The 11724-nt window shown below is 40.4% G+C and overlaps 1 protein-coding gene across 1 annotated transcript in view; it reads right to left on the minus strand.

Moving 5' to 3' along the window:
• Positions 1-10948: 10948 nt before the first annotated feature.
• Positions 10949-11724, minus strand: part of HHIP (hedgehog interacting protein) — a 182015-nt gene continuing 181239 nt past the window's right edge. The window contains exon 14 of the mRNA XM_061583971.1: positions 10949-11630. Coding sequence (XP_061439955.1) covers positions 11515-11630 — 116 coding nt within the window. The 3' untranslated portion in view covers positions 10949-11514. The remainder of the gene's footprint in view (positions 11631-11724) is intronic.

Raw genomic sequence — 11724 nt, forward strand, 5'->3', positions numbered from 1 at the left:
CAAAGAGCACTTATCAATGCTTCCTTCTCAAACTGTGGGGAGGTAATGAGCAGGGTACCACAGGGCTCGTTCTTGGGCCCAGTGCTTTTTAACATTTTTATTCATGACTTGGATGAGGAGGTGCAGGGAATGCTTATCAGATTTGCAAATGATACAAAATTGGGAGGGATAGCTATCACACTGGAAGACAGAAACAAAATTCAAAGTAATCGTGATCAGCTAGATCATTGGAATGAAAACCACGGAATGAAATTTTACAGGGATGAGTGCAAAGTTCTACACCTAGGAAAAAGAAATCAAGTGCACGGTTATAAGATGGGGGATACTTGGCTCAGCAATACTACATGTGAGAAGGATCTTGGAATTGTTGTTGATCACAAGCTGAATATGAGCCAATAGTGCAATGTGGCTGCAAAAAAGGCAAATGCTATCTTAGGATGCATTAACAGAAGTATAGTTTCCACATCACATGAAGTACTTGTTACCCTCTATTCAGCACTGGTTAGGCCTCATCTTGAGTACTGTGTCCAGTTCTGCTCTCTGCACTTAAGGAAGGATGCAGACAAACTGTGTCCAGTTCTGGATACCAGACTTTAAGAAGGATGAGGGCTGGCACCCTTAGCGTGGGAGGGTAGCACTTCTGTGCCGTGGCAGTGTTGGGTCCCGAGACCAGGTAGGCGGAATGCTCTGGCAGGCACCACAGACCCAGGGTAGGCTGGTGCCCAAGGGCCCAATCATGCCTGACGCTGGTCCTGGCAAGTATGCAGACAAACTGGAACAGGTTCAGAAGAGGGCAACAAGGATGATCAGGGGACTGGAAACAAACCCCTATGAGGAGAGACTGAAAGAACTGGGCATGTCTAGTTTTAAGAAGAGTAGACTGAGCGGAGATATGATAGCACTCTTCATGTACTTGAAACGTTACGCAGAGAACGGCCAGGATCGATTATCCTAGATTGCAGGACACGGAATAATGGGCTCAAGTTACAGGAAGCCAGATTTTGGCTGCACATAATGAAAAACCTCCTAACTGTTAGAGCAGTACAACAATGGAACCAATTATTCAGGGAGGTGGTGGGCTCTCCAGTGCTGGAGGCATTCAAGAGGCATCTGGAAAGCCATCTGTGGGGTATGCTTTATGTTGGATTCCTGCATTGAGGAGGAGGTTGGACTTGATGGCCTTATAGGACCATTTCTATTCTATGATTCTATACTTCCAATGCAATCCTAAGCATATTAGATACAATAGATATAGTAACTCACACTGTATTCAATGGATCTGACTTGCAGGACAGGATTCCAATATAGGACTGGAGCCACAGTGACCATGTTGCACATAAGAACATAAGAAGAGTCCTGCTGCAGGCCAAAGACTCATCTAGTCCAACATCCTGTTCTCACAATGGCCAACCAGATGCCCATGGGAAGCCTGCAAGCAGGACCGGAGCACAAGAGCACTCTCCCCACTTGCAATTCCAAGCAATTTGTATTCAGAGGTAGAACATAGCTGATTATAAACTGATTTTAATTTTTATTTCTATGGTATGGTTGTGTATTCAATGTATTATCCCTCCTTTTTAGAACCATAGTGAAAGGCAGATTCAAACAATTATCATGGGACTGCATCACCTCAGAATTCAGGTACAAGACTGAATATTTTGGAGAACATACAGTCACGTGAGAGGATTGTACATTGTGCCTAACTTCTGTGTTTACATTAGCTCTAAGGCTAGATTCACACACTTATTTTAGCAATGGTAACATTTGTACTCAATGAAATTACTTGGATTTTTTTTCTTTTTTGCATTGGGTACATTTCATACAAATGCCCCACCACACTCCATACGCAATGTGAAGTGGTATAGTCCCTATACCACTATGCAACTGCAAATCTTGTAGCACCTTAAATAACATTACTTTTATTGATTACATTTGAACCTTACATTACCTCCAAGAAGCTCAAAGCAGTGCCCAAATTTATTTTGGCATAAGTTTTTCACAATGTGATCTTCCATTTATATGGACCGAGCCTAAAACTTTATACCCTTCCCTTGTAGCAGTGCACATCACTGTTATTTCCATTTTTAGGGCTGAGGAACTGAGGCTGAGGAATTTGCCAAGGCAGCACAAAGCAGGCCAAAGGCCAACTGGATCATCCTAGTCTAATTAGCAATGAAAAGAGAAGACATTGAAAGGGTTTGCAAGACCCTTGGCACAACTACAGTCTTCTGAAATGACGTCCATTTCCCAGTCTCCACCCAGGAGGCATTGCATGAGGTAAGGGAACCCTCCATGTAACTCCACCAGTGGGTGCCATGTTAAGCTTTCCCTGCTCGGAAGTCTCTCATAACTACCTCACACCTGGCTATATTTCAAAGATTAATGAACAGCATCTTGTCAGGTTTAATATATCACCCTGCTCAAGTTTACTTTGACGATGTAATCATAAATTCCTTGACTTGTGGACTATACCTTAAGGATTTGCATGGAAGTTCTAAGGAGAAAGTAGGGAGGGAACAGAAAGCTCTATAAAATAGAATAAGTGCCAATTTGGAGAAAATGAACTGTTATTTTTATTAATTTTTTTAACATTGGTTTCCTCCCCTCTCTTTCTCAAGGATTACTCGCAGACTAAACAGAATTGAAGCCATAAAAATTTAAAGACACCAGAAAACATAACAAAAATAAGATCCTTTTTAGGTATGACACAGTCCTAAAGGAAATGTATGCCCAATTATGCCACCCAAGCAGAGCTGTTAATTAACCTAATGAGAAAATACGTTCCATTTCCATGCTCCAGAAGCATTTGATATTTCTAAAAGCAACATCTATTCATTATGCTGCAAATACATTCCAAAAATGGTATTAAGAATAAATTTATCAGGCTAAAAAGAGAGAACAAAGACATTTTTCTGTTAATAATATGCGTAAAACAACTAACAGGTAATCATAGAATAGTAGAGGTGGAAGGGGCCTATAAGGCCATCGAGTCCAACCCCCTGCTCAATGCAGGAATCCAAGTTAAGGCATATTATCGCTAGTGCAATGGAATTTTATCTCTCTTCTCTCCTTGCACACACCCCCTCTTAAATCTACTCTAGGGATTCCTACAACCCTCCACAATCTCTTTGTAGCTAGAGATGCCTCCATTAAACTTCTAGCACAGAATGTATGACAACCTTTCTGGTATTTATTTCTGTGAAAAGTAATGGCATAAGGTTAACATGCTTTCTTTACATGTGCTGTGTATGTTTTAGAGCTTCCCAAAGCAAACAGTTGATCTCATTCCACCTATACTACACTATTATTGATGGAATTTGATGCCAGCTTTCAGATATATCTCCCCTGGAAAATCACAAACTGCAACTTTTAAAACACTGTATGAAATGACTGTGTGGAATAGCCTATATGGAGATAAAAAAATGTAAATGTACTGCCTTCAAGTCGATTCCTGAGTTATGGCGACCCTATGAATAGGGTTTTCATGAGGCTGAGAGGCAGTGACTGGCCCAAGGTCACCCAGTGAGCTTCATGGCTATGTGGGGATTCAAACCCTGGTCTTCCAGGTCGTAGTCCAACATCTCAACCACTACACCACACTGGGTCTTTATATGGAGATATGATAAACCTATTAATCTGGGAGGCAAGCCCATGGCTGGTGCTTTTGTAGTTAAGATGCTAAAAAAACAAAACCCATATGTACAGTGCTACATTGTGAGGCCTTAAGCCATCACAGTGTGACAAGCCATTCAAATAATACTTTGGTCAATGCCTAGGACTGGCGCTTTGGGACCTTAGGGACACTCTACAGCAGGTGGAAGGAATCTTCCTTAGCCAGGATCACCTTGGGTAAGGTCTGTAAGTCAGTGGTAAAGCATCTGCCTTGCATGCAGAAGGCCCCAGGTTCAAACCTTGATATATCCAGGCAGGGTGGGAATATACCCTGCCTGAAATGCTGGAGAGCTGTTCCCAGCCATTGTTGACTACTGACCAAGATGGGCCAATACCCTTACCCAGAGATAATGCCAATACCTTTAAATGGTTCACTTTTGATGAGTTCCTCCTAGGTTTTTTGCCTGTCCTCCTGCCTCATCTGCTGTGAGTGGCAGTTAAGGGAGAAGGGGTGAGATGGAAGTGTAACAGCCTCAGCTTGTTTGCAGAGCCAGTCCCAGTTTTGGGAAAGCCTGGGTAAAGTGCCGCATGGTGCATCCCGTTTTCCATCAGGGAACTCTGGTGGGCTTACCTGGCAGTGTTTCTGGTCAGCAGTGGCAATAGTGCTCCCAGTAGCATTGAGTGGCTAAGCCTAGCCACCATGTAAATTTCCTACAATGGCCCTGAGGTTGTATCACTCTAGGCACGGAGGGATCTGATGGCAAGATTGAGCAACCTTCAGCTGTGCTTTGAGTCCTGGACCAGATTTTTTGTTTTTCAATGGGGGTGCTGGATGCAGCTGACACTGGTCCTGTGCGTTTGCTGCCTCAGAGTATTTAATACTGTAGACACCATTTTGAGGGAACAACTTGGCAACCTAAAACCATTGCTGTGTAACAATAATGGTATTGTCATCATTATCATCATCATCCAAATAATATATATGTTATTCATCAACGTATACAATGTTTTGCTGTCTTTCATTAGCAAAAATAGAAATAGCAGTTTGAACTACAAAGTGGAGAGTTTTCAAGTGAAAGGAACAAGAAGAATAAGACCAGCATGTTGAGTTCTGAATCTTTAAGTTAGAGGATCTAACGGGAGGTAGGGATCTAACTTGGTAGCTGTCATAACATTACAATTGATGGGACTATTGTTAGTGTTAGCTTGAGCTGGTGGCATATGCCCAGATATGGTTACAGTCCTCCTGGCCTTTCTTTCTGCAGCCCTAAATGTATTTACGCTGCTGGGCTGGATAGCTGTATACTTCAATGAAACTTCACTGGCACAAGTACATTTGTGATCACAGACAGGATAAGCAATTGGTGTTTTTGAATTGCCAGATGACACAGTTCATAAACAGCTCTCAAAGTAGGTCTGACCTCACAGTAATCCACCAGTATTCAAAGGATGCATAAAGTCCCAAAGTGCTGAACTACATTTTCTTTCACTTTTGTAAATTTCAAACTTTACTGAATACAAATGTAGCATGTTAAAGAATGGTTTACTTATACTTTTTATTCCAAAAATCCATTTCCTTTATCCTTGATTTCCTCCTGAGTTATGGAGCCATCAAAGCCTTTAATGACCATTACAAGCTGCAGCTACAGCAACAATATTATGTTTCCTAGCAGGTGTACTCTCCACCCATTAATCGTATTATAGAGAAGAGGTGGGGTCCTAAATACAAATTCTTTGATTCCAAGCTGGTGAGGTGACTCCACCCTTCCTTGCAATTGGCTATGACAATCCAAGTGGCAAAAGTAAAACACATGAAGCACTCCTATGTGACAGAGTTTTATCTTAAATACAGTTCCACTGAAAAAGAAAAATATAACCCAGATGTTGTTTGGAAGTGCTGATGGAATGAAAGTCTCTTTAGTCCAAATGGACACCATGCTGAAATTGCATGCTGTCACGTCTCTCATTGCAATGAGATTCCTTTAAAGCCAGTGGTTTGCATTCCCAGGACTTGAGGTAAAACTCCTGTGTAAACTTTCTTCAAAACAAAAATGAAAGGTCAGGTGCATATTAATTACAAGGCATATAAATATGTCAGCAGGTTTTTGTAACTTCTTAATAAATCACCAAAGCAAGCTAAGCCAGTTCATGATGGCAGGACCATATGCCCAGTAATTAGGTATCGTGCCTTACAGAGTTCTTTTCTGTGCAACAGAGTCTACCAAATGTTATACTTTTTTGTCCTTCCTCAAAGGTCAGTATTATAATAACCAGAGGCAATCAGATAGAGGCAGAGATGCAGCATTCTCCATCACTCCTCTGGAAAAGCTGCAGCTGTCATGCAGCTGCTATGGGCACAGAGTCTCTGTCAGGAAAAATAAAATGTGGCAACACTAGGGAAAAGAGAATGATACCAGTATGGCCTATTTTCTTTCTAGCTAGCAATGTCTGCTCTCATGGATAGTAGCACTTCTGGGTCACCGGTTCAATCTTTTACACATCACCTGCTACCTGATCCCTTTTGCTGGAAACACCAGGGTTTGAAGCTGTGCTTTGAGTCCTGGACCAGATTTGTTGTTTTTTAATGGGGGTGCTGGATGCTGCTGACACTGGTCTTGTGTTTTCGCTGCCTCTGAGTATTTAACACTGTAGACACCATTTTGAGGGAACAACCTGGCAACCTAAAACCATTGCTGTGTAACAATAATGGTATTGTCATCATTATCATCATCATCCAAATTATATGTTATTCGTCAATGTATACAATGTTTTGCAGTCTTTCATTAGCAAAAATAGAAATAGCAGTTTAAGCTACAAAGTGGAGAGTTTTAAAAAATTAAAAATTGGCTGGTTTTGGGAATTTTGATCTCTTTGGCCTATTGCAAAATAACTACAGCAATGAAGCATATGGTCAGCAGCTTCTTCTGTTTCAAATTAAGAGCCAGCCACATCCTAAAACATGACCAGGAGTGCAGGAGGCAGGATGACCACATACAATGGAATATAGCATCCAGGTTACTTTAATAGCGTTAATGTACATGAAGGAATCTAGCAGGTGGAGCTTTACTCATCTCTGCTGCAAGATGCCATGAAAAGGTGCACTGCCCCAATTTTTCCTTGTTTATTCAACTATTCAAGGGACAGAAACCTGCCCTCTCTTGCATCCCATGACTGTAGTCAGTGGCATCTTGGGGAAAAGGCAAATGCCCTCACCTATGTTGACCATTGGGGACTCATTCACCCAGCAATTCTAGAGTCAGGCCAAACAACACATTGTGTTTAATGTATGTGGTTGATTTTTTTAAAACAAAAAGTGTGAGGGAGTAAAGAATAATATTAGGACTGTGGGGTGGGGGTTAACCTTTCTGCCTAAGGTCCCGATGAAAATGTTCCCCTATAGTTGTTATTTGCTGCAGAAGGGCAGCTTCTAGCAAATAGCTGGTAGGGACAGGATTTTTCAGCAGGACCATAGAATCATAGAATAGTAGAGTTGGAAGGCCATCAAATCCAACCCCCTGCTCAATGCAGGAATCCAAATCAAAGAATTCCTGACAGATGGCTGTCCAGCTGCCTCTTGAATGTCTCCAGGATGGGGGTGGGGAGGGTTGACCTTCCTTCCCTCATGCCATGGTTACAATTCTGGCTGGGGGGCCTTGCAGCGATTTTCCTTTTTAAAAAAGGAACCCCGGCGGTTATGTTAAATGTGATCATGTGTTTAATGTAATGTAAACAGGAAGGCCATGGCACCATTAGTGGTTCACAAGTGATTAAGGTGGCCATATTCCAGGAATGGGGAACCTAGGGCACTACTGATAATGTTGTTGGACCCACCAACCAGCGTGGCCAATGGTCAGGGACAATGGGAGTTGGTGTCCAGAACTTCTGGAAAGCTAACACATTCTCCAAGAATGCCTTAATTCTACCCTATTATTTCCCTATATAGTAGCATGGCTATACAGATTACATGGTACCATTAAGTAGGCCTAAAATCTTTAAGGATGGCTGAAGTTTTGAATGCTGCTGCATCTGTTCGTGCCAGAGTGGGTGAAGTAAACGAGCTTGCATTTACATTCCATGATGGGATTTTGTGTAGACATTTAGGGCAAATTCCATCTGTCAACCATCTTCTCAGTCATTCTGGTCATCTTTTGAAGCCTAATTCATTCTCCCCTTTCAAGGGAGCCCCACCATAAACAAATGATTTCTAAATGCATTTTGTGGAGTGGGGAGGGATATAGCAGACATACTTAGAAAGATTAAAAAGTATGTTTTATTGTCATTATATAAGCAAGTAGACAATGTTTGAAAAGTTGAAGGAGAAATACAAATATGTAATATGTTAAACTTCATTAATTAACAATATGTAGGTTTTATTGTGTAGCATTAAAAACCAAGACTTCAGATATGGCCCTTTTCTTACTTGTTTAAACAAATTTCTCCTATGTTTTAGCTGATAACATTATAATGTCTATTTACAGTAGTGTAATAAAAATATGTTGCATATAGAATGAGGATTTCTATAATCATGTGTGAGCTGAAATTAGTGCTAGAGCTGCACATATCTAAAAAACTGTAAACCTTTAAATTGTAAAAATGCCATGAAAAACAATCCCTTACACCCTGTAAATGCAATCTTGCAAACCATCAGGTTACAGAGAGGAATTGTGCTGAGCAAGATTTGCAGATTGGGTACCTGAATGAGCTTATGTCACTGTTTGTTACTCCACTGAGGCATGGGAATGAATATATGATTACCTTCTTCATGTATTCAGACTGCTCCTTTTCCAAACTTGTCTATTGCAAATTTATATGTGCTGTGTTTTTAAAGTGGTAATAGTTATTCCCTGCTCCCCTTGACAGATTAACAATTAGGCTAGGAATGTTAAAAAGTTGAGACCCAGAAAATTATGGACCTCCTTTAGAAGGAATCTCAACCTTGCTATTTCCTTAATATTCCCCACATATGAGACTGCATGGACGGTTTCCTAACCATAAGGAATGATGAAGAAATGTAAAATACTGCATTTTCTATCTAATCACAAGGTGCAGAACAACTGCTCTCTGTATACCATTATAGACACCAGCTGTGAAGGGGCAAGAAAATGTGTCTGTTTTGCATTTCTCTGCATGATTACATCACTGTGAGGTCAGGTATTAAAGAGCATAATGACCAGAGAAGTGTGGAGTGAGACCCAGAGCATGATCTATCCAACACAGGAGCAGCACATTCTGATTCTGCAAGTGATCCGCAGTCTATTATTAAGTGTCCTGACATCATCCCATCAAGCACCAGCATAGGCTACTGAGCTCTGAAAACCCAGCATGCTCAGAACCAGAGAGACTGCATGGTCCAGCAGCCTTCTACAGTTAAAGATACTGCAGTTGATTGGTTTGAGCAGTCATATATAAATGAAACCAATGGAAATAGAGTTGCCCATGTTGTAATGACTTCAGTCATAAATTTTGGAAGCCACGACAGCCTGAGCCTCTCTAACTTCACTGATTTCTCTTACCTTTGATTGCACCAACTGCAATTGCTGCAGCTTCACCAGTATGACTTCAGTCCTTAAGGCTGCAATCCTGTCCTCATTTATTTAGGATCACTGAACACAGTGGGATGTAAATCCCAGAAAACATACATAGAATTGTGGAGCAATAACCTATGTATTTACAGGGCAGAATCTGCTGTCTGTTTTATGCAGTTCCCTTAACATGGACTGTGTTGAAGGTCAGTGTGTGGTTTTTGGCCTAATATTATGTTCTGAACATACAACAGAAAAGTCAGTTGACAGTAGAAAACACACAGGGCAGCTATAACTAGTTAGAGAATAGCTTAATGATGGCATCTTAATACCACAACAACTTTGACTCGCAAGAGTCATGTCGTGGCAGACCAGTGGATGTATACAAACATTAGTTTGCTCCAAGGGTCAATTAATGGTTATTTAGGCAAAAATATTCTTCTTATATGCATTGATATTAAAATGTGATATATGATTGAAATTCATCCAACTTATAAAGTAGATATATGTATATACATTGGAGTATTCAGCATTTATTGTACTTGAGAGCACTCTCCACCTGAAAATATACACTGCTGTGGAAACAAAGTCAATATTTTATATAACTTCATTAGAACTGCAAACCAGGAGAAGCAGATGAGCCTATTAACTGATTGCCTCACCGACCTCAATTTTTACTGGAGGCAAATGTTTCATTGTAAACTTCATTTTTAGGGTCCCATTGTGAGTCACCATGGTGTGAGCTTAATTAGCAATGAAATTGTCAAAGAAATGATTTAAAAATATTTTTGCAGGTGATTATTCAAGGTAATTATTATATACTATTGTCTTCTTTTAAGTTTAGGCTGAAAGGGCAGATGCAGAAAAGGACATATAAGGATTAAAGTCACCCACAAACCTTTTATATAATTGCTGTGGTTTTCATAAATATGCTGCTGAGATTTTCAGTGACTTTACTGAGAACAATTCAGTTCAAGTGAGGAATTCTCATGCTAAATTATGCACTCGTGGGAGCCTTTCACAGAGACACATTCCTTTCCATATTACTCCAATTCAATATTTTAATTGCTTAGACTGGCCTGTATTGACTGCTGCTCCAGTTCAATATTACAGAATAGACATTATGCCATTGCCGCTTGCACTGCAACTAGATACAGCAGGCTGTATTCAACTAAGTCCTACTCAGAGTAGACCCGATGAATTAATGAGCCTAAGTTAGTCATGTCTATTGACTGCAGCAGGTCCTCTCTGAGTAGGACTATCACTGAATACCACCCACCAGCTACATATTGCAAATTGGCACCAATTTTCATACAGTCACTAACAAAATAATATAGTGATTTCAGTTATTATATATTCCTGTGCTTATTATGAGCCAACACATGTGGTGCTTGACATATCTACTCACTTCAAGACTAACCTTCTATAAGAATGAGGCATGGGGTTCTCATTGTTTAAACTGTTTGAAAAATGTAGGAACTGAAAATATTTGCTTGTCACAGATGAAGTTATGCTAACTTGGAGATAGTTCTCTCCCCACCTTCCTCAAGGAAATGCTAGCTATTTGAAACATGTAAATGTGAGTTGGTTATAATTGTTGCAGTAACTTTATTCTTACTCTGGCAACATGATGTGTATAGTATGTGTAATAAAACAACACTATCTGATAGATTTTAGACAGCTGCCTCATTTTCTAGAAGTTCACATTTTGTTAGTGTCACCCCCACATTGAATAAGGGAAGATTAGAAGGTAAGGTCAATGTACCAAAATGGTTGCCAGGACATTTTTTTTAATTGTAAAACTTTTTGTGATGTGATTCAGTAAAAAGACTATAGGGAGAAAGCAATGGAGACAAAGAGCTGCTATTAACCTACAGATGCAGGCTATTGCAGGGTTCATTGCGAGATTTGTCACACTGCTTAACCAATAACGTGCTAGTATGACTGGAAGAGACAACCCTTTTCTGGGGTAAGAGGGTAATTTGGTCTCCATGCTCATTTAATCCTGAACCTTCTCTGAATAGAGTGTCAGTTGGATCTACATTGTGCAAAATTATGCATGCACTTTTTAATGCTGCCCATTGTTCACTAAGCACTCGACCAAGATTTCTCAACCAATTTCCATTTGTCAGGAGGTCACTTGAAACCCAAGAGTAATCATAGGTGGATGGCAAATGCAGACCTTGCTTCCTTCTGCTGTCTCTGAAACAGATGTTTGCACAAGAACAGCTACCTATCGCATTTTGCTTACAAATTATAGCAGTACTAAAATTTAAAGAAATTGCTTGATTTCATTTAGTGACTGAAGAATTCACTCTGTAGGCATTCCTTCTCCTACAGATACCATTTTCAAGTAGGCTGGGAATAGTTAGTTAAAGTGTCAGGCTACATTGCTTAAACATTGCACACTGTTGGTATAGGAGGAACAGGTGTTTGATGAATTGTGGGACGAAGGGCACACTTGCTCTTCCCTTCTCTCTGTGTGGGAAGACTTCTCTGCAAAAACAATAGCACAAAGAGAAATTGATATATGCCACAAGTATGAACACGCAGACTAGATCACAAGTATTGCAGGAATAAGCATTTTAAA

The sequence above is a fragment of the Rhineura floridana genome, chromosome 9, assembly GCF_030035675.1.
Source record: "Rhineura floridana isolate rRhiFlo1 chromosome 9, rRhiFlo1.hap2, whole genome shotgun sequence".
NCBI classification, from domain to species: Eukaryota; Metazoa; Chordata; class Lepidosauria; order Squamata; family Rhineuridae; genus Rhineura; species Rhineura floridana.